The sequence below is a fragment of the Gadus chalcogrammus genome, chromosome 19, assembly GCF_026213295.1.
Source record: "Gadus chalcogrammus isolate NIFS_2021 chromosome 19, NIFS_Gcha_1.0, whole genome shotgun sequence".
NCBI classification, from domain to species: Eukaryota; Metazoa; Chordata; class Actinopteri; order Gadiformes; family Gadidae; genus Gadus; species Gadus chalcogrammus.
The window spans coordinates 968,272-992,234 of record NC_079430.1 but is presented as its reverse complement, the minus strand read 5'-3'; the positions used below and the strand labels follow the sequence as shown (position 1 = coordinate 992,234).

General features: G+C 45.1%; 2 protein-coding genes and 1 long non-coding RNA gene across 6 annotated transcripts in view; 1 reads left to right on the top strand and 2 right to left on the bottom strand.

The window, feature by feature from the left end:
• Positions 1-23,963, top strand: part of plppr1 (phospholipid phosphatase related 1) — a 105,490-nt gene that overhangs the window by 4,834 nt on the left and 76,693 nt on the right. The window contains exon 2 of one of the 4 annotated variants that reach the window (XM_056577896.1): positions 17,783-17,937. The exons of the other annotated variants lie outside the window; for them this stretch is intronic. The gene's annotated coding sequence lies outside the window, so the exon portion shown is untranslated. The remainder of the gene's footprint in view (positions 1-17,782; positions 17,938-23,963) is intronic. 4 annotated transcript variants of the gene reach the window in all.
• On the bottom strand, positions 4,261-8,058 carry LOC130372113 (E3 SUMO-protein ligase ZBED1-like). Its single transcript, XM_056577894.1, has 2 exons — positions 6,358-8,058; positions 4,261-5,415 (listed from the first exon to the last, which is right to left on the bottom strand). The coding sequence occupies exons 1-2, from the start codon at positions 6,536-6,538 to the stop codon at positions 4,619-4,621; spliced, it is 978 nt and encodes a 325-aa protein (XP_056433869.1). The 5' UTR covers positions 6,539-8,058; the 3' UTR covers positions 4,261-4,618.
• Positions 8,372-10,980, bottom strand: LOC130372116 (uncharacterized). The gene is made up of 2 exons (XR_008893302.1): positions 9,082-10,980; positions 8,372-9,036 (listed from the first exon to the last, which is right to left on the bottom strand). It is a non-coding gene; the product is annotated as an uncharacterized LOC130372116 (long non-coding RNA).

Below are 23,963 nucleotides of genomic sequence, written 5' to 3'. Positions count from 1 at the left end.
ACCGTGTCGAGTCGTGTCGAGTCGTGTCGTGTCGAGTCGAGCTACATGTGCGGTGGAAAAGCGGCATTAGGCTCCTCAAGGGGCGGTAACCCTCGGACACCATGGTGGACACCGGTGGTCAGGGAAGCCGTCCGATTGAAGAAGGAGGCCTTTCGGGATATGATATCCTGGAGGACTCCTGACTCGGTTGCAGGGTACCGACAGGCCCGAAGGGCTGCAGCTGCTGCCGTGTCGGAGGCTAAGCAGCGGGTGTGGGAGAAGTTCGGAGAGGCCATGGAGAAGGACTTTCGGTCGGCACCAAAGTGTTTCTGGAAGACTATCCGGCACCTCAGGAGGGGGAAACGGGGAACCATCCAAGCTGTGTACAGTAAGGATGGGACTCTGTTGACCTCAACTGAGGAGGTCGTCGGACGTTGGAAGGAACACTTTGAGGAACTCCTGAATCCGAATAACACGCCCTCTATGTTGGAGGCAGAGCTCAAGGTTGATGGTGATTCGTCGTCAATTTCCCTGGTGGAGGTCACTGAGGTAGTCAAACATCTCCGCAGTGGCAAAGCCCCAGGGATTGATGATATCCAGCCAGAAATGCTAAAGGCTCTGGGTGTTGAGGGGCTGTCATGGTTGACACGCCTATTCAACATCGCGTGGGAGTCGGGTACAGTGCCAAAGGAGTGGCAAACCGGGGTGGTGGTTCCCCTGTTCAAAAAGGGGGACCAGAGAGTGTGTGCCAATTACCGGGGTATCACACTTCTCAGCCTCCCTGGTAAAGTCTACTCCAAGGTGCTGGAAAGGAGGGTTCGGCCGATCGTCGAACCTCAGATTGAAGAGGAACAATGCGGTTTTCGCCCCAGACGTGGAACTACGGACCAGCTCTTCACTCTCGCAAGGATCCTGGAGGGGGCCTGGGAGTATGCCCATCTGGTCTACATGTGTTTTGTGGATCTGGAGAAGGCGTATGACCGGGTCCCCCGGGAGAAACTGTGGGAGGTGCTGCGGGAGTATGGGGTAAGGGGGTCTATCCCCAGGGCCATCCAATCCCTGTACTCCCAAAGCGAGAGCTGTGTTCGCGTCCTCGGCAGCCAGTCAGTTTCGTTCTCAGTGGGTGCTGGTCTCCGCCAGGGCTGCGCCTTGTCACCAATCCTGTTTGTGATATACATGGACAGGATATCGAGGCGTAGTCGTGGTGGGGAGGGGTTGCAGTTCGGTGGTCTGAGTATCTCGTCACTGCTTTTTGCAGATGATGTGGTCCTCATTGGATCATCGGCCTGTGACCTTCAGCACTCACTGGATCGGCTGGCGGCCGAGTGTGAAGCGGCTGGGATGAGGATCAGCACCGCTAAATCTGAGGCCATGACTCTTAGCAGGAAACCGATGGATTGCTTACTCCGGGTAGGAAATGAGTCCTTAGCCCAAGTGAAGGAGTTCAAGTACCTCAGGGTCTTGTTCGCGAGTGAGGGTACTATGGAGCATGAGATTGGCCGGAGAATCGGAGCAGCGGGGGCGGTATTGCGTTCGCTTTACCGCACCGTTGTAACGAAAAGAGAGCTGAGCCGCAAGGCAAAGCTCTCGATCTACCGGTCGATCTTCGTTCCTATCCTCACCTATGGTCATGTGGGCTGGGTGATGACCGAAAGGACGAGATCGTGGGTACAAGCGGCCGAGATGAGTTTTCTCAGAAGGGTGGCTGGCGTCTCCCTTAGGGATATGGTGAGAAGCTCAGCCATCCGTGAGGAACTCGGATTAGAGCCGCTGCTCCTTTACTAAAGGAGTCAGCTGAGGTGGTTTCGGGCATCTGGTAAGGATGCCCACTGGGCGCCTTCCTTGGGAGGTGTTTCAGGCACGTCCAGTGGGGAGGAGACCTCGGGGAAGACCCAGGACTAGGTAGAGAGATTATATCTCAACACTGGCCTGGGAACGCCTCGGGATCCCCCCGTCAGAGTTGGTCAATGTGGCCCGGGAAAGGGAAGTCTGGGGCCCCCTGCTTGAGCTGCTCCCCCCGCGACCCGACCCCGGATAAGCGGACGAAAATGAGAAAAAAAAAAGTTATGAGAATTTGTATCACCCGCTCCATGAGAAGCACAATATTCAAACAGTGTACAGCCATTCACATCTATTTCCATTGGATCTATGCAAATTTCACCATCTGTATTCATCCCAATACCTTCGTAATTTTCAGTGTCTGTCTGTGTTCTATATTGGTTTCATCAATTGACAATCAATATTTATTTGTATTCTCTCCCATGTTTAATTTACCTGTGAACCTGCCAAACCTATTGGCAAATATATATTATTGTGCTTACGTCTTACAGTCAGCAGGTGTATTTTGGAAAGATCCTCTTCAATGAAACGGTATTCTTGAGACACAGTGATTCCCTTATTTAGCTGGGAATACTGCCAATTCCAATGCAGGAGGTTTTTAAGAAGAAAATGGCGGAAAACATTGAATATATTATGAACAAGGGCTTGTTTGATCTAAATTTAGACCCAATCTGAAGGGACACACACACACACACACACACACACACACACACACACACACACACACACATCCATACTTTTCAGACTGCACACAGTGAGGCTTGTTATTAAGACAAGATCATGTGATAAGTCACTCAAGATATACCAAGATAGTGGTATATTGATCAGTATCTTTAGCCTCATAAAGTACAGCCAATGTCCTCTTTTAAGTTGGTATGGCGCAGTCAACCATTACCATGGGAGCATAATCTAAAAACACATGCATACACACATTCAAAAACATGTGTACACCATTACACACAAACACATGCACACACATTAACACACTGACGATGTGTCAATCAGACAGAGCCTGTAGCGGACCCACAGCGCTCCAGGACCTGGGGTCCAGTGGCTGGGTCAGGGGGCCCCCGAGATCTGGACCCTACCATCCCCCCCCCTCTTAGGTGCTCTGCCATCAAATACTTCCTAGCAATCCATCTCAATAACCATCTGGACGTAAAAGAGAGAAGGTAAACCATAAGAACAGGCCATTCTGTCTGTGTTTCGTTCTTTCTACTGTGTTTCCTCTTCTGTTGTCTCTTGTATGACATTTCAAATCCTATGTTTTTCAATCCTTCTGCATAAGGGAGATGAAGGAAGCCGCAACATGTTGAGGCAGTCATCTGTTCACTACTGTGACCAATAAGAAGTGCTTACGTAGGCAGTAATCAACACGTTAAATAGGGCAAGGTCGTCATCGTTTGTCATTAAAGTGTTTATTTCTCATTATTCCTGCTGCCTGCTCTGACGAAGTGGGAAAAAAACCTTTAGATTAACTAAAGTTCAAATTAGGGCTGTACGGTATGGACTAAAATTGATATCACGGTATGATTTGAGGCATAGACGGTAACGGTATTATATCGCAGTATTTTAATTTTATTTTTTAGTTTCTATGTAAATGCTTCTGAATTGGTAAAATACTGGTTAGGCAGCTATTACAGTACTTTTGTATTACTGGGACACATTTCACATAGTACAGAAGTGTTGAAATACAATATAATCAAGCTGCACAAAGTTAAAATACAAACTGAATTCAAGTGCAGCTGCAATGGAGGTATCGTTCCCTCAACCAACTTGAACAAAATAAAACTACCACAATGGTATATTTGTTGAAACCATGTAAGTGACTCTTCTTCAGCAACAGTATTGCAAGAACTGTCATAATTGCACATTGTCTCTTTGTTCACTTTGGCCTCATTGCTTTTACCCTTAAAACAATAAAATATAGCAGCATAATATTAAATTCAATAACAGCAGGAGAGAAACTTTTTCCCCAAACAATAAACATGTTTCAACAACTCTCATAACACAACATTAAAAATAAGTTGCTGCTCTTCAGTAACAAAGCATGAATAGGCCTACATAGTGCAACAAACAAAAAAAGTACAACAGAAACAAACAAAATTTGCTTAACAAATATTTTAATTTAACATCCCTTCTTATGACTCATTCATTTCTGAAAGTGGCTGTTGTATTACAGGTTATTAGCAAGGAAGACAAGTCTGTCAACTGTCTCTGGCTTCAGAGCAGATCTGTGGCAGGTCACAATGTTGCCACCAATGCTGAATGCCCTCTCTGAAGGGGCACTGGTGGCAGGAATACAGAGTTCTTCGGTAGAATTAGCCTGTCTTTGCAGCAGTGACGTAATCTAATTCAATTCAATTTCAATTCAATTAAATTAAATTTTATTTGTATAGCCCTTAATCACCATTACAGTCTCAAAGGGCTTAACAGGCCAAATATTTGTGACACACCCCTTTACCCATGCCCCCACACGGGCAAGAAAAAACTCCCTTGAATCAGCAAGGAAGAAATCTTGAGAAGAAACGCAGTGTAGGGGATCCTTTCTTCCAGGGATGGTCAGGAGTGCAATGGGTGCCACAATTGACATACAGGTAAATACATGCACATCATATTAAAATGGTGATGGGGTTCTGGCCGGTTCCATGAGGAGAGTCCAGGCATCCAGTCCAGTACCCGCAACACGCTAGAACAGACAGAATAGTGAATTAGAGCGGAAAAGTACATAGTGGGAATGTATAATGTATTAAGAAAAGCACAAGCAAACAGAGTAGTCTTCACTTCGCATCTGTCGTTTTCACACTCCAAATGCAAGATTATAGAGGTGCGTTTTGAGCTTTCCTTTGAATAGCTCCACAGAGTCAGCTTCCCTGATCACTGATGGCAGCCTATTCCATAGGAAGGGGGCTCGATAGGCAAACACTCTCTGTCCAGCCGTTTTCTTTTTAACCTTCGGCAATGAAAGAAGGCCCGCTCCCGAAGACCGGAGGGACCGAATCTCTGCTGCAGCTTTATTTTTTACATATTCTTTCCTGTCATCTGCGATGTATGTTGCTCTGAAACTTGGATCTAGGAGGAAGGCCATGTCTAGCAGGTCATCTGTGGCAGCCTCAGAGTATTTTTCATTTAAATACTTGAGGATGGACTTCTTCATATCCTTTGTCAGGTCTGTGTCATCTTCAGCTGGAGTCAGGACAGTGTTGTTGAGAAGATGGAGCACATGTTTGAGGTATGATACACTGACATATTCTTCTCCGGAGAGTGCATCAGTGAACTCAATCAGGGGGCCAAGGGTCTTGCTCACTGACTCCAGAACATCCATCTCTTGCCATGATGGCACCAGGTGCCAGGTTTTCCTTTCAGCCCTAAGGACCTGAGATATGGCTTTTTCCATTTCGATCACCCTTTGGATAATTTTCTGGCGAGATCCCCATCTGGTTGGCGTTTCGGTAATGAAGCGGTGAGGAGGTAGTCGAAGTTCAGCCTGGGCATCAGCCAATTCTCTCTTCCTTTTCCATGAGTAGGAAAACGCACTCACAATCTTCTTACATATGCCGACTGCACGTTCAACAACAGGCTCTCTGGCACTTCTCTCTGTAAAATAAATAATTCATTATTCTATATGTACACACATCCACATACATTTTATGTTATTTGAGAACACACAACATAAAATAATATATATTCATAAAATTAATAAAGGTATGTGCATTAGGGCTGCACGATTGTTGCCAAAATGATTATCACGATTATTTTGATCAATATTGATATCACGATTATTTACCACGATTATTCATTGAAAAAAAAATCTTTCGAAATTCTACCACCCCCTTGAGGTAGGAGCCACACACTGTGCTCAGCGGCAAATTGCCGCCAGGCCACGCCCCCCCCCCCCACCCCCCCCCCCCCCCCCCCCCTCTTTTCACGCTTCGCGCCGGACTCACGCAGTCGCAGACAGGTGTACAGGGAGCGCTTGGTTTGATTTGCAGCGGAGGTAGAGCGTTTACTGCATGGGCGGGGCTCGTTTCTTTTTTCGTTTTCTTTTTTTTGCGGGTGCATTATTTAAAATTTAAATTTAAATTAAAAAAAAAAAAAAAAAAATATCGCAAAAATATCGCGGGAACAATACGTGTCATCGTGGGACGCCAATATCGTCATCGCGATAAAAATTCGATATATTGTGCAGCCCTAATGTGCATATATATAAAGAATAATGATAATGATTAGGAATTATTCTATGTACACACATCCTGATCATTTTTGAGAGAAAATAGCCTGTCATGCATAATTGCAAATTCACACTGGTTGTGTATACAAATCAAAATTTTTAAATATAGGATAACCTGACAGACCAGAAAAAAATATATTGAGAAAGATGTTTTTAAAAGACATCCTCACCTATTACAGTACACTGACTGAAATACTTACAAGGATATAAGAACAGTGTAAAATGAACCATTAGGCTCCACCTAATGGTTCATAATGCCCCGTGTAGTTGTAAATTAAAAATAGAATAAAAAAAACATTTAGACCTACCGATGGCGAGGTGCAGCCGGTGGCCAAAGCACTGCAATCTGGTCCAGTCGTTCAGTGCCACTGCCTTCACAACATTTGCGCCATTGTCGGTGGTGATGCATACTTGCGACTCTTCTTTAAGTCCCCATGATTCAAGCGATTCCCTCAAGCCTTGGGCGATTGCATCTCCAAGTGTGGTCATCGGGGAAACATGACGTTTGTAAACACTTGCTGCACAACTCCCACTTGTTGTTGATGAAATGGATGGTCAAACTTAGATAAGGCTCCATTGTCCGACTTGACCATAAGTCAGTGGTCGTTGCATAATGTTCGATGTTTCGGATTTCTTTCTCCACTTGCTTGCGGACCTTGACGTACAGTTTCGGCATCTCAATTTGACTGAAATGTGTTCGCGCAGGTAACACGTACCTGGGATCCAGTGCCTTGACCATATCTTTGAATCCCTTTCGATTGACCGTTTGAAATGGAACCACATCTTGGTAAACAGTGACGGTGTTTGTTACCTCGTTCCACCGCTGGCTTTTTTTGTCGTAATGACTGCCTCTGGAAAATACCTGCGTGAGTGATGTTTGAGACGCCGAGACAGCTCTTTTCTTCCCGCTGCTAGTCTGCGGAGGCCGCAATCCTTTGGCTCTCTTTGTTCATATTCCAACACGTGATTTCTTTGTAAGTGATGGAAAAGGTTAGTGGTATTACCGCAGTTTGCCACCACTGTTTTCTTGCACAATTTGCAGTTGACAGTTTTCTGCTCGGTGTCTCACACTTTAAAACCAAACCATGTCCAGATAATGGAATGTGAACCCTTCTTTTTCACCAACTGCACCTCTTCCTCGCGTGCTGTGCTTTCAGCCATATCTCCGTCTGTTAAGCCACTGCCGTTCTCTCGTGCATGTTGTGCACATGGATATGTTTGTAAACATTGTGATGCTTACGCGGGCTGCCTGGACGCATTGTGATGATGTCATTGCTTCTGCGCTCGTCAAAATAAAAGGGGGAAAAAAAGAAAGTGTTCATCTACTTGTCACACCGGTCCCGCGGTAACGTCAAAATCCCTACCGTAGCGAAAATTCACACCGGTATACCGTCAGAACCGTTTATACCGTACCACCTAGTTCAAATTAGCTCCTAACTTGTTTTGACCAATCATGTTCCTGATGTCGGGGATCTTTGCTTGTGTTTCTCGCCTGGAAACGAGTTGCAAAGGCAGTTCGATTGGACAGATTTGATTACTGTGTTTTCTGCCCCGTCCACACGGGAACGATCTTTTCCCTTCCGTTTTCCTTTGATGCGTTTCAGGAATATCTCCGTAAAGACGGAGTCATTGCGTGAATGCATGATAAAAAATAGTACAAATCAAAAATCAATGCAACTCTAACGTTGCCAAGCTGGTAGGGGGGCGATGACGTCATCGTTTGCGTTTCAGGCGTCCACACGAATCCTAACACTAAACCGCATAGGTCCGGTTTTATTTGAATCCACCCTGGCACCTGGTTTCAGAAAAGTGCATTTTCGGGCACCGGATCCGCCGGCTCCGTCTGGACAGTCGGCCAGAACGGATGAGACTTTGTTCGTTTCACCAAAAAATTGGCTCTGTGTGGACGGGGCCTTAGTTTTCTGAAGGTGTCCTGCCTACTTACTGGGAGTGGCTAAATCGTACACATTGTGACTTTAATATTAATCTTGAATATATGAAGAAGTGCACCAATGCCACCAAAGTGTGTGTGTGTGTGTGTGTGTGTGTGTGTGTGTGTGTCAGGTTGTATAAAGGGATCCACTGTCAATAGAGGGGTCTGGTCAGGCTAAGATTCTACTACTTTAAACAGGCTCTTCAACCTGTCCATTGTACTAGAGGCAAAAGGGACTTAACACATATAATTCAACCTCTTTAGATCAGTGTTGTGGTGTGTTACGACCGGCCTAGGGGAACCGGACATAACACATGGTGCTCCCCTCTTTTCCCACTCCCAAGGACGACCAGGCACACAGGGCTGCAGTCCAGCATAAGTTGATTTAATTCAATTGATGGAGCCTCGGGGTGAGCATAGCCAAAACAACAAACAAAACAATCTAACCCCAAAACTAACTTCCCTAACCGACAAACCAAAGAAAGCAAAGTTCACAGGATTCTCACTGACTCCCTATGTGATAAACAGGAGAAAACAACGATAAACCAAACAAGCTACTCACCCCTACGATTACCTGGACTGCTTAAGTTTTAACATAACAAAACACAATACAATACAATATAATGCACCAGGCTTACATGGTAAGCCTGGTGCAGTTGGGAGCAGGGTCAAGAGAAGGAGGATGATTGTCTCCAGCGGCGGCCATTTATAGCAGCTCCTCCAGCCCCTGCACCAATCAACAGCCAGCACCTGGAGAAACACCAATGGTGGTAGCACCACCCTCAGGCCGGGAGGAGCAGCACCTGGAGAGGGAGAGAGCCTAAGGGTGGTAACACCACCTTCAGGCCGGGAGGAACCACAGCACAGACGAAATCCAACACTGAAAAATACACATACGACCCTGGGTCGTAACACCCCCCCACCTAAGAACAAACATTTCCTCCTCTACAGGAAATGTTTGACCCAATAAGAACATATACAGACAGCACCTACAGAGGCCGACGCTAAGGCGAAGGGCTACGGACTACGAACGACGGACCTACGGACTAAGAACCTACGAACCTACGGACTACGGACCTACGGACTACGGACCAAGAACCTACGGACTACGGACTAAGAACTACGGACCACGAACTACGGACTAAGAACCTACGGACTACGGACTAAGAACTACGGACTACGGACTACGAACTAACAAACAACACTAACCCTCCACTGAGGGAGCAACAAACAACAATAACCCTCCACTGAGGGAGCAACAAACACTACTAACCCTCCACTGAGGGAGCAACAAACACTACCCTCCACTGAGGGAGCAACAAACGCTACTAATCCTCCACTGAGGGAGTAATGCCACGACGAAGAGCCCACGTAGCTCCGACTTGCGACCGACAGCGAACCCACTCGGTTCGCCTATCTGGCCCACTGGCCACGTCTGCTCTCATCCCTGCAGCTTAATACCAATCCACGTGATTGCTGAGGGGCTGCAGGTGTGTCTGATCAGTCCGACGGGGAGGGTGATACCTGGAACAGCACACAGAACAGCAGAGGAAAAACACACACACGTAACACCCCCTCCCATAAGTGCAAACTAAGTTTGCTACATTAGAGCAGTCTCACGGTGAGTGGAGGACTCGTGCCTTCAAATCGTATTCAACATTTGGTTGTAAAAAAAACGGATGTTTTGCAGGTGCACACACACGCAGGTACGCACACGCAGGTACGCACACACACGCAGGTACGCACACACACGCAGGCACGCAGACGCAGGCGCACACACAAAAAAACGCAGGTACACACACGCAGGTACACACACGCAGGTACGCACACGCAGGTACGCACACGCAGGTACGCACACACACGCAGGCACGCAGACGCAGGCACGCAGACGCAGGCACGCAGACACGCCACAAACTCCTCCACACTAAACGCTGTCACACCAGCCATCACACCGACAATAGCGCTTAGCCGCTAGGCTAAGCTACCAACACTTTAGCGTGTCACCAACTAACTCCGCGGCAGACGTAATAACTATTAACGCCGGATGCTGCACACAAACAAACCCAACAATAAACAAACATCCCCCAGACCCTACCTAACGAGAACTAACCTGTCTATCTTCTGGAGCGTGCCGGGCTCGAGGCGACTTGAAAGGCAAAACTTCAGCGACCGGAGTCCTGAAACGCCTACCTCCGTCGGGGAACTCTATCCCCGCCCAGGATTTTCTCCGAAAATAATAAAGGAAAACAAAAAACAATTGTCCGAAGGAGGAGCCGCTGTGCGACCCAGCTGGACACTTCTGTCTGACTGAGGGGGTTGTTAGTAACCTGTGAAGGCGGGAGCGTGCACACCCGGACGCCAATACCCACTGTGAACCACTGGAAGTGACTTTTCACTGAGAAAACAAACTCAAAACAACTAGAAACATCTCAGATAATTTCTTTAAACGATCCCGGACGAGCCCCCAATTATGTTACGACCGGCCTAGGGGAACCGGACATAACACATGGTGCTCCCCTCTTTTCCCACTCCCAAGGACGACCAGGCACACAGGGCTGCAGTCCAGCATAAGTTGATTTAATTCAATTGATGGAGCCTCGGGGTGAGCATAGCCAAAACAACAAACAAAACAATCTAACCCCAAAACTAACTTCCCTAACCGACAAACCAAAGAAAGCAAAGTTCACAGGATTCTCACTGACTCCCTATGTGATAAACAGGAGAAAACAACGATAAACCAAACAAGCTACTCACCCCTACGATTACCTGGACTGCTTAAGTTTTAACATAACAAAACACAATACAATACAATATAATGCCACATGGTAAGCCTGGTGCAGTTGGGAGCAGGGTCAAGAGAAGGAGGATGATTGTCTCCAGCGGAGGCCATTTATAGCAGCTCCTCCAGCCCCTGCACCAATCAACAGCCAGCACCTGGAGAAACACCAATGGTGGTAGCACCACCTTCAGGCCGGGAGGAACCACAGCACAGACGAAATCCAACACTGAAAAATACACATACGACCCTGGGTCGTAACATGGTGTCATAAGGTTAAGGGGCAGGGGTAACAGGTGATGAGTGTGGGAGTATTGTGTGATTGCTTTTCATTAGGAAATTACACTGCTAAAGTGACATCACAGGTGAATGGTGGTGGGAGGAAAGAACCATGGGACTACTGTCTGCAAAAGCTTTTCATCATGCTCAAGCTCAGGATGTATGGCTGGAGCAGCGAGGAGGAGATGCGATGGAGACCGCTGGGCTGCTGCTGCAGAGGCATTAATAGAAGTGGTCATATGTGATCGCATTCACCTGGTCGCTTTTTCGGAATTGGGAGAGTGAGCTTGGAGTGAATTCTTTCTGTTGACCGCACTTACGCACGCCAATTTCACTGGTCACATAGCATTTTACGTGTTTTATGAAGTGAAAGAATAAAGGATCAAACGCAAACCAAGAAGTGGAACCAAATTATTTAAACTGCTCGTCAGTGTCTTCTCCCACGTTCAGTCCCTCGCGGCGAACTTGGACTGCGATCCGCTACAGTTGGGTCACAACAATCAATTAAGTCGCATTTTTCCGAAATGTAACTAAACATCACTAACTGCTAACCCGAAAAATTTTGTTTTGCTCTATTTGGCAACATCTTGATCCTTCCCAGTGATACAAATAGTTTAGCCAACCAGTTCATAGTATTCATAATAATATAAATGCAGAGGCTTCATCAGTAGTCCATCGTGAAGAACATATCACTATGGCAATATCTCCAGTGTGTTAACTCATTCAGTGATAGTGACTTAATAGCAGACATGCAAACGGCGCGCTTTTTGGCGCGAGTCGCTTTTTTATCGTACATTTTGGGGACCTGTGTGGTTCGTGCAGATCCGAAGAGGTTTTTTTTTTTGGGGGGGGTGGGGTGTCGATCGGTGCGCGCGTGCAGGTGTCAATATTCCGTAATCTGACTGACTGAGACCCCTCGAGCATTCGAAGTAAAGAAAAGTGATTCCGTAAATGATTTTGTTAGGGGACCAATCACAGCCCTTGCCGTCGCGTCGACTGAAGGTTAAATATTGGATGCGCATGCGCACGTTAGAGCTTAGATCGGGCCCAGAAAATCAAGCCCGACCCGGCCCGAGCCTGTGCACGTTCCTCCCGAGTCCGGCCCGACATGACACATTAACTGTAATTATGAGCCCGGGCCCGATTTCAACCCGACATTTATTTTAACACATATGTAACTTTGTACACATTTGTTACTAGGCCTACTCTGCTAAATAACTATGTAAGGGATAATGTATAGAACGCCGGTCATTATCGGGAAAATAAGCCCCGACAGGGCGAACAGTACACCGACGCGCAGCGAAGGCGTCTTGCTTCGCCCTGAAGGGGCTTATTTTCTATAATGACCGGCGATGTTCTATAGGCCTACATGATCCCGCTTATTACACGGCTACTTGCCAAAACTAAAAAAATAACTTCACATCGTGTGCCTTTTTACAATTTATTCGTTACTAGCATTCGTAGTGTTGATCAGCAGAGCAATAATTATAAATTGTCCGCAAAGACGGTGACGCCGCTTAGCAACGGAAGACGCTGGGGTTAACAAGTCACCGGACTACTACCAAAATGAACGGAGCGTTGCGCGGCATTGAGAAGACCTGTGTAATAAAGGCCTTTAATATTTCTGTTTATGGCATAGATTTCTCCTCAGATTAGGCCAATAAACCAATGATAAAAATAAAAACGCTCGATCAAAGGCCCGGCCCGACCTGAGGATAGTGGTGGGAAATATCAGAGAAGGATGCACTTATTGTGCAGCAGGACGCAGGGTGCAAGTGCAGTTGGAAGTGGTCAGGGCTAAAATTAGAAGTCACGACTGAGGTGAATTCAGTGAAGCATAACTTTCCACTGTCTGATTTTTTCAAAAAATTTTAGAAAAAAGGATGTGCTAAATGCACACTCTGCATTAAAGAAATTAATTATGCCAGCAGGGGTGTACATGCACACTGTAAGGCAGACATTCATCGGAGGAAAGTGACAACAACAATAAATAGACAAAGTGTTGCACAGCTTCTCCGAAACCCAATGCAGAGGTGTGTGTTTGTGTGTGTGTTAAAATAAATTAACTTAGTTTAAAAAGTCACTTTAACTGAGTAACTAATATCGTTTTTATCTTTCTAGGCATATAGCATATAGCATATGTCTTCCCATGACAATAGGATATCATGCCATCACATTTTTTCCGACTTCGGGTAGCTCTCTCTTTTTTTGTCATACATGTGTTTGCATCCCTGTAAGAGACATTTACGTACCAAATAATCGTTGAAATCGCTGTGTTAACATCGCCTGAATTTCCCAGGATGTAACGGATTGTGACCTCAATTAGAGATGCTAATTATGGGCAGTGGCATCACTGAGCCGTACTATCTGTTAACAGTGGCATCACTTACATCACTAAGAGCTGTGAACACTAGGGACATCAGTAAGACTTACTGTTGACATGACATCGCTAGGCTTGCAGAGACCTCAACAAGGGTCTTCCAACATGGAATATATTACAGCAATATCTGATCTAAGATTCAAGCTGAACCAAACTCGTATCATTTGTATTAATTGGAACCGTCTATTTTCATATTGAGAGTCTAGTTTGTACTGGCAGAAAAACCTTGTGCTATACATTGTGCATGCAGTATCTCATTCCTCGTAGTATCGAATAAAGAGGGAATGATGTGAGATATAGGCTTATGCTACAGGATTTGAATGGCTATAGTTCAATTACATTCTTTCTTCTTGTAACCTTCTGAGTAATTCAGTCAGTATTCCGAGACATTTCTACAAACTTGTACAGACACACTGCATGACCTGGACATCTCATCAAATCACTCGTCTTTAGAGTATGGCCTGCGAGCATTGTTTTCTCATTATTTTCCCCATTTCTATCACTACTATAATATTTGTGTGCGTCCAATTTATAGATCCTAAGTGTGTGTGTGTATGTATCAGAGATGGAAATTAACTTTTTTGCCCACCAGCTACTGTGGCAGGTAGATTTAAAAATTTACCAGCCACTCATCTTTTTTACCAGCGCTATATTTTTTTATTAATATATGCGTACATTTTAAACAATATAATAGTAACAATAGATAAGAAGTGTTTTTCATACACATCATTTTATTCCATCAGAAGTGATTCTTAAGCCCAGTTCAGACCAAAGATTCACCTTGCAACGGCTTGCAACGAGACGGTTTTAGAACGTCGCAGGGGCGGTGTGAACGGGTCGTTGCAAGCCGTTGCAAGGAGTTGCAAGGCGTCGCAAGGCGTTGCAAGGAGTCGCCAGAGATTGAACATGTCAAATCGCAAGGTCCAGTTTTAGAACGCGGCGATTTAACTATTCCTCTTCAGCCAATCACAGCACAGAACAACTTGTACGTCACGGCCTTACTCCGTCCCGGTACCGTACTGTCCACTCCAGCATAAAAAGATCCGAAGATGGCAGACTTCTGGTCCGAGGAGAGGGAGGAGAACTTAATTCAGTTGCTGGAGGATCAACCGACGTTGGTCGATATCCCCGACTTCCAGCTCTCTACACAGATTGGCGTAGGCACCCTGTTTCTGCCGCTGAAGTAACCAACTGCGGCTCCATATTCTTGGCTTTATAACTCGCCGTCTTCTCCTTTTCATGATTAACTTATCCATCTCCAAGTAATAGTTGAGCCGATGGTGAACAAAGACAGATCAAACTGAAATTCAACTAACGGAAAATGCAATGTATCCAAGTACAACGGGTAATATAAACTAACTGTAAGCTCCAGCTATTTACTCCAATGCAGATGTAGTTGAGAATGACAAAACACAGTAACTCTAGCCTACTCTCAAGCAAAATAAAAATAAAAATAATTGCAAACCTAACTAATCTAACCTACGCAAATGATAATGTTGCGGCTCTCAGCTGTGCCAGAGCGTTCACAGTTGCTATGGAAACCACCTAGCGTCGCAGCGCGTTGCAGCCAGTGTGAACTGCCCAGTTTTAGAACGTCGCAGCCCGTCTCGTTGCAAGGCGTTGCAAGGCGTTGCAAGGCGTTGCGAGTTGCAAGCCGTTGCAAGGTGAATCTTTGGTCTGAACTGGGCTTTACTGTAAGTAGGTGCTACCAAGGAACTGAGTTGAAAATGTTACACTCTTACCACATATGATAAACAATACACAGGTATGGGCTGTAACGATACGCGTATCGAAACCGAAATCACGACACTCAAAGCCACGAACCTGTCTCGCGGTGTGAGAAGGCAGAAGCGCGATATGCCCTAACTCTCCGGTCAAATTGTCAGATTGAAATTTGCTAATAATTTGTCTAAATAATAGTCTGCTGACAGCGCCCCCTCCTATCGATGCCGTAAGTATGCGACGAGATGCCCTCTCTGTTGCTGACAGCTCTCCGTGTCTACGGAGGATTGCATTTCTCCACAGCCGTCGAAGTCCTCATATGCGATATGAACGACATTTATCCAGAGTGGGCCAAGCGTGAAAAAAATTGCCTGTGTGATCCTGTCTCTATTGTTTTGTGTGATTTGACTGGTTTGTCTGCTTATAGGTCGGAATGAAGCGGCCACCGATTATTGACAGGATGGGTACTTTATTCTACCGGACTCGTTTGCTTCTTCACTAGACACACACGCTACCGCTCGCTCTCCTCGCTCGTCCAATCACTCGCTGACGTCACTCACACAAGCATACGCACACTGCCATTCTCGCGCAAACACATATGCTGCTCGTAACACTATGCCCTGTTATTGCGACGTTCATGTTAGACGTTCATGTTTTTCCCCATCTATTGAAAGTTAGGCTATTAAACATGTTGCATTCTATACGGCCTGATTATGTCATTATTTAAGCTACATAGCCTAATTAGAAGTATAAAAAATAAAAAATACGAACTACAGATTACTTTAATTACTTTGTTTGTTCTTGAATTGACGTAGAATGGAGCAAAGACTCCTGGGATGGGAAATGCGTTTATCCAATAAACAGCTTGCAGGTCAAGTCCATTTTCGGAAATGTAGGGGGATATATGATCGGCCCCACGTCTAATGGCATGACCCTAAAGATGCGTCTGACAGAGAAAGCGGGCAAGTTCGTGGTTGCTTGCTTGTTGTTTGCACTTGCACCCATGCACTCATGATAGAAGGCAAGAAGAGAAAGGAGGGGTTGAAAAGGCCAGAATAAAAAAGAAGCGGATGCTGGAGGGGAATGCATCTAAGTGCTCGAAAATATCGGATTTATTCCGAAATCAGGCATCAACGAGTTGTGCAGGTGAATTGACAAGAAAAACAGTTAGCCAGAGGCCAGAGCTCAATTACTGACGTTATTGCTAGGCGGGAGCTAGCACAAGCTGACAAGTTAATGACTTAACTGATCTTTCTCTTTTAATGGATGGAGAATATGTTAACATATTTGGAACCTAGACCTATTTGCCTAAGCCCACGTTGAAATAAACAGATTGATTTCACACTTGTTCATCAAAACCTCTCCCTGTGTCATTGTGTGTGCGTGTTTACGAGGTGCGTGCGGGGTTCTTGATTGACCGATTTTCGATATTATTATACGAATATTGAATAGTATTTATGCCAGAAATGCGCATCCCCAATTAATATCAGTATAAATTAGATTTTTCCCTGTTTTTGCATTTAAGATATTAAGTGTTTTCTTGCCGATGATCCATGGCTGCGTTGGTGAATGTCGGCACACATCGAATAATCGATTATTCGTTCATACCTCCCACTGATTATTCAACCATGACCTATAGCCTATACAAGAAAAAAGTTTGAGCATTGTGATGACGCTGATCAGACAATGCTAGGAGAAGTCATGGCTACAATAACGGATGTGCACACATTGCAAGGTGTACAACAGAGGATAGAATGCAGTGTATGCTAGGGGTGTGACGATACACTCAGCTCACGAGACGAGACACGATATTCGGTTCACGAGATCGAGACGAGACGAGATTTTAAGAAAACTACAATGACAAAATATATGACTGGACCAACAGACTTTTATTTAACCGAGTTGCACATGCATTTTGAAATGTTTTATTATAACTCTTTACATTCATGAAATTGAAACTAAAACAAAAATGTATAAAAGTTGAAGTAAAATAAATTAAATTAAATAATTCTCTTTTTTTTCCAAGTGCAAACAATATTATGTGCAAAACCAAATCAAAGTTCTACTCCATCAATACAGAGTGCAAATAGTGCAAACAGAGTCTGACCAAGTATGTCACTGACAACTTGGTATTGTCTGTGTCTTATCAGTCACTCTACTGCCATTCATAATTTCCGCCGGGTACCCAAAATGCTGCCAAACAAATCATTTAAAAGTGGCGGGGGCATCTTCGACGGTAATACGGGTATTTTCGGTATTTTCCGACGTCATTCTGGCTGCCTATGGCTGCTTCCCCTGCTTCTCCTCCTCTTCTTCTTTTCCTTCTCCTTCGTTAGGTTTTGGCAGGCTAGACGTATCAAAGGCGCATTACTGCCCCTACAGGCCACAAATAGAAGTTTGGATAGCTCAGAAATCTCGCGAGACAGATTTTTAACGCGACGGGTAATATCGTTGAGTTTAATCTCGCGAGATCTCGTGGCACGAGATCTCGTCACACCCCTAGTGTATGCTAAACAAAATGCATGTGTTCATTAGTGAAATATGATAGGGAAATGTAATGATTGCATCATTTATGTGTTGCATTTAACCATGTAGTGGTAATACTGTTCATTAAAGCTGTTTCTATTTTACAATTTAAACCAGGCATAGAGGAAGATGATTTGTCGGTCAGTGCAAGGGAGAGTGAAGCCTCAGGGTCCAGGATGGAAACGGAAACTGATGAGGAGAGGGATGTTGAACGCAAAGAGGCTGGAGCAGCTGAAGAGGAGTCTGAAAGTATAGAAGTTGGACAAGCTGAGGTAGGAATTGAGCGTGTAGAGGCTGAACCAGTTGAGGAGATTCCAATCTTCAATTATTTTGCCTGTCCTAACTCTAAAGATCTGTCATTCTTTTTTCAATATCACCCCCAACAAACCCCAAGTAGAACCTTGCCTAATATTTTTAATAGTAGGGATGGAATGAATCGCAAGTGGTTGACCTACTGTGAAGAAAGTCATGCTCTCTTCTGCACAGTTTGCCTAGTATTTTCAAAGCCCTCTGCTTATGATGGCCCTTTTGCAAGAGGAGGCATGCATCCTGGAAGCATGTACATCAGAGAATTGAGGAGCATGAAAGAAGTCTCATACATAAAGACTATGTAGAGGCTTACTTATTGAGGGCACATCATGGGGACATTGAGAGCAGATTAGGGGGGGATCAGCTCTCCCTGCATCAAGAGCAAGTCAGAAAGAAACGGCAGGTGATGGATCGGGTCGTCAATGTTATCAAGGTAAACGGGGTAAGCTACCGGGTTTCAGACTTTGAAGCTGCCTACACTTTGGAAGACAAAAGCATAGACCTCGGTAATCTCCTTGAAATGGTCATGCTCCTGAGTAGGTATGACCCTTGCCTGCAACAGCATTTATCGGAATGTATTGGAAAAAGTAAAAAACAGCATGAAGCTGGGGCAAGAGGCAGAGGTTCATTGGTCACTCTGCTATCAAAAGACGCTATCAACAAGGTTGTCAAAGCGATCAGGCAGCTGATAAGGGAGACAATTACCAGTGAGGTCAGAGAAGCCAAAATTTTTTCTGTCCAGATTGACACCACTCAAGACATCCCCACCAAAGACCAGTGCTCTGTGATTCTCAGGTATGTCACAGATGTGGTCCATGAGAAGTTGGTCGCTCTGGTTGATTGTGAGGCCTCTACTGGGCAGTATTTTCTTGACCTCCTGAAAGACACACTAGCAACCCTTAACCTCGATGTGTCATGTTGTGTAGGGAGTGCTACAGATGGGGCAGCCAATATGCAGTGCAGTTACAAAGGCTTCTCTGCCTTTCCATCAGAGGCGTCCCCCAACCAAATCCATGTCTGGTGCTATGCACATTTCCTTAACCTGGTTTTAGCGGACACAACAGGCAGTGTTATTCAAAGTGCTTCGCCTTTCTCTCTACTGAAAGACATCGCTGTTTTCATAAGGGATTCGTTCAAACAAATGAAAAAGTGGGAACAAACCAGCACAGAAAAGCGGCACCGAAGACTCTCTCCAATAGGACAGACACAGTGGTGTGCTAAAGATGCTGCTCTGAGAAAGGTGTTTGGGTATTTTGGAAGACCCGACAGTGCCATGTATATAGATTTAGTCTTGACTCTTCTAGCAATTTAACTAGAACCAACAATGAAGCCAAGTGCTAGAGTCAAGGCTAAAGGATACATGGATGGTCTCCTAAAATTTTAGACAATTCTCACAGCCCAAATCTTTCTCAGGATTTTTGAGCAAACATCCCCCCTGTCCAAATACCTTCAGACAAGCGGGATGGATCTCCTGACCGCACACCGACTGGTAGTGGGAACAGAGGATAGGCTGAAGAGGTGTGTGCGAGACTTCAGTGGCATTAAAGAAGCTGCAGACCAGTTTGTGGGGTGGGCCAATGGTGAGCTGCTGGAGAAGGACTGGGAGATGGAGGTGGAGGTAGCACTACCTGAAAAAACGGGTAAAGAAAATAAGATAATGCCAGGGGAGCTGGCAGAAGATGAGCAATTAACAGCAGCTGAAAGGGACTTTGAGGTGACTGTTCATAATGTCATTATCGACACCGTCACCCAAAGTATCCATGAGCGCTTTGCTGTGAGTGGAAAGCTTTGCTCGGATTTTGCCTGCCTGGATCCGAAAAACTTCTCTGACGTAAGAGATAAGGGACTTGGATCTGCAATGCAAAACATCAGTAAATGCTTACTAAAATTTGATGCCAGAGCCACTACTGGTACCTTACAGGCTGAGCTGGCAAGCCTCGCCACACATTGGGAAAGACTAAAGCTGTCCCCCCTAGAGGAGTACAATGTGCGGACCTCAGGAAAAGAGGATTCACCTGAAGGCACTGAGGATGGTGATGAAGAAGAACCATGCGAAGTGGAAGGGCCAGAATTGGTCAGTGTTAAGTGTTCTATGTGTAAGAATTGTGCCATTTGTGTTTACCTTATCCTGGCACAATACAACTTAGTGAAAAACTCTTACCATGTAATTGGACTGGCCTACAAATTTCTTCTAACAATATCAACTACTCAAGTGGCCTGTGGAGAAGTTTTTCTACACAAACATTTGGAAAGAATAGACTTAGGAGCACTATCAACCAGGAGCACTTGGAAGCCTTTATGCTCATGGCCACAGAAAAAAACATCCTCATGTCTTTGGACACTGATGGGGTGATCAACAAGGTTGCAGAGACCAGTGACCTTCTGAGACGACAGCTAATGTTTTAAGGTAGGACATGTTTAATTTGTTCAAGATGTTTTGTTTTCAATACAATTTAATTGATTAAGTATCCATTCATTATGCTGACCAATTATATTGTAACTTGCTGAAAAATGAAAGGCACTCCATCCTTTTCCCTACTCATGTTTTTCAGGCCAAAACTCCAGCTTCCCTTCCCCTAACCCTGACCTCCATCTCAGAAGAAGGACAGAAAGGACACTTACTCTGAGCCCCTCAGGAAAGGACACTACTCTCTGTATATAATCAGATGTCTATAGTTTACTATAAACCTATAGGCTACTCAAAATTCCTGAATAATGGTCTGTAGAACTCTTTGGAGCTTTCTATATGTATATATTTTAATAGTTCTCTACAAACGTATTCAATGTACCTGTTTTTCTTATGTTATGTTATTACCTGTAGGTTTAATAGGTTGGCATTCTCTATACTTTTTCTAAACTTAAACAGGCACCTTTTCGAGTGCTATGGGTCTGATACCCAGGTATATTTCCTTGACTAATGCTTGAAATTTCCATCCACCCACAAAGCTATTCTTATACTGCCCTTAAATATTTATTGTTCCTTACAAATTTATTGAATAGTGCCTGGTTTTCCAGTGGTTGAATGGCTTGTTTTATTGCCTTAGCACTATCCATAGTTCCTTTCTCAAAATGTCTAAAAATATGTATATGTCTACTATTCAAATGTATGTTGTTTATCCAGGTCTGTCGTACAATATTATATATAGTTGTATTATTTTATTTATATGTTATATTTTAGCATCTGTTTATTAATAGAAAACCAATAAAAGCTTTAAACCTACTCTTTAATATTGTGTCAATATTGTGCATTTGCGTAGTGTAGTGCCATCTAGTGGTCAGATTTCATATTTCGTTAAGTCTTCCCCAATTTCGTTAAGTGTGCCACAATTATTAGCACCCCTGATGTTAATACTTTGTACAACCCCCCCTTTGCCAACAAAACAGCACTTAGTCTTCCCCTATAATGTTTCACAAGATGGGAGAAAACAGAAAGAGGGATCTTCGACCATTCCTCTTTGCACAATCTCTCTAAATCATCCAGCGACCTGGGTCCTCTCTTCTGCACTCTCCTCTTCAGCTCACCCCACAGGTTTTCAATGGGTTTGAGGTCTGGGGACTGAGATGGCCAAGGGAGGAGCTTGATTCTGTGTCTGGTGAACCATTTCTGCGTAGATTTGGCCGTATGTTTAGGGTCATTATCTTGCTGAAAGACCCAGTGACGATCCATCTTCAGCTTTCGGGAAGAGGCCACCAGATTTTGATTTAAAATGTCCTGGTATTTCAACGCGTTCATGATGCCATGCACCCTAACAAGGTTCCCAGGGCCTTTGGCAGAGAAACAGCCCCACAGCATCACCAATCCTCCCCCATACTTCGAAGTGGGCATGAGGTGTCTTTCTGCATACTCATCTTTTGTGTTCCACCAGACCCACTTAGAGGGTTTGGTGCCAAAAAGCTCTATCTTTGTCTCATCTGACCCAAGCACACGGTCCCAGTTGAAGGTCATGTACCGCTTAGCGTACTCCAGGCATTTGCGTGTAGGATTTTGAGTGAGAAAAGGTTTTTTCCGTGCATGCCTCCCAAACAGCCTGTAGGCATCTAGCTAGCGCCTGATGGTTGTTTTGGAGACTTTGTGACCCTAAGATGCTACCATTCCTTGCAATTCTGTGACAGTGAGTTTTGGAGATTTTTTTATTTCTCTTACCATCCTCCTCACTGTGCGTGGTGGCAAAATGAACTTGCGTCCTCGTCCAGGCTTGTTTCCCACTGTTCCAGTTGTTTTTAACTTCTTGACGATTCCTATGACGGTAGATATGGGCAGGTGTAGGCGAGTGGCTATTTTCTTGTAGCCATTGCCGGATTTGTGAAGGTCGACACATATGCCTTACTTGAACGGTGTGTTCCTTTGTCTTTCCCATGTTGAAGAGAAATGGCCTCTGTGGCACGTTATATTTATACCCCAGGAAAGCAGGAAGTTATGAATTACTAATTACATGTTCCTACATACTCTGATCAACTTTGTAAACTACTGTAGAAATGACAGAAATACTTTAATTACATTAATATCCTAGGAATTGTTAGGGGTGCCAATAATTGTGGAACAGGTGATTTTATGAAAAATAATATCTATTATTCAGGTTTTTTTTTTTTTACTTCAATTTCACTTGAGTTGAAGGTTACATTTTTCTACAGCTTTCAGTGTGAGAGTATGCTTCTGCAATAAAAATTGAATTTATTTAAAGGCTTTTAACACATCTTAACCAGGGGTGCCAATAATTATGGAGGGCGCTGTGTATATGTATGCATGTATGTCAGTGGCGGCTGGTAGTTTTTAAAGTGAGGGAGGAAGGACCACCGCTTGGTTGCCATTGGCCTGCTTGCACTGTTGGTGTATGGTGGCATAAGAATGTGAGACTCAAGTTGTTTCAGGGTGTTTTGGTGAACTACAAAATAGTAGGGAGTAGGGCTGTCACTTTTTCCAAAAATGAAATTCGAACGAATTTCGAATGTCCATAATTAATTAAAAAAAAGAAACACGTTTGTGGAAATCACGTATACCTACTGAATGCATAACAGCACAGGATAAAAACACATCTTTGATAACACATTTGTAAACACAACAAGAGGAAGCTCCGACACACAAGTGCGGCTGTCTTTTACGCATTAACAATAACTGCTCGGAGCGCGATATGCGGAGCGCATGTCGTCCATGGCACACACAGCCTATATAAACGAACAATCTGTGAGGCCGACCTCCAACACGGCATGCTGCTCTTTTTATTCCTTAAGGAAAGAAAATTACAAGTAGTCTCGCAGCTCTCCGTTACCGCTGCAGCTGCTTCTGTCAGCCGTGCTGTATAAGTCCCCAAACAGGCTGCCCATCGCGCCCAGCGCAGCAGCAGACTTTTCCCCCTGTCGTGTGCGATCAGTGTCGGTCTCCGTTTCAATGAGCTCGTGTGAGAGGCTTTCAGTCACGAGATGTTTCTGTGCAGGGGAAAGGTGGACTAACCGGGAGAAGCGGGGATCCAGGAGGGCCGCTTTATTGAGGAAAAGCCACTCGCCGCTCTCTTCGTTATAGCGCATTTTTACAGTTCGAATGGAGAATTACACTTCGAATTCGAACTTTTCACCCCACCTTCGAACGAATATTCGAACTTCGAATAAAAAGTGACAGCTCGCCACTCCACTGCTTCAGGATGTTGACGTGGTACACCTGGGTTGGCTTCCGCCTCCCTGGTCGTCTTACCCGGTAGTTTACGTCCCCCACCCGTTCCACTACCTCATACGGTCCCTGCCATTTGGCCAGGAACTTGCACTCTGCTGTGGGGACCAGGACCAGTACCTGGTCTCCGGACTGGAAGGTTCGCAACTGGGCTCCCCGGTTGTAGACCCTCGCCTGGGCCTGCTGGGCTTGCCGGAGGTTTTCCCGGACAATGGGCCAAACCTGGGCCATGCGGTCCCTCACCTGCTCCACGTGGTCCAGGGTGGTGCGGTGGGGGGACGGCTGGCTTTCCCAGGCCTCCTTGGCTATGTCCAGGATACCGCGGGG

Coding starts and splice junctions, on each gene's coding strand:
- LOC130372113 (XM_056577894.1), bottom strand. CDS start 6,538: ATGACCACACTTGGAGATGCAATCGCCCAAGGCTTGAGGGAATCGCTT. Junction 5,416..6,357: donor CCGGCTGCACCTCGCCATCG/GTAGGTCTAAAT, acceptor TTTATTTTACAG/AGAGAAGTGCCAGAGAGCCT.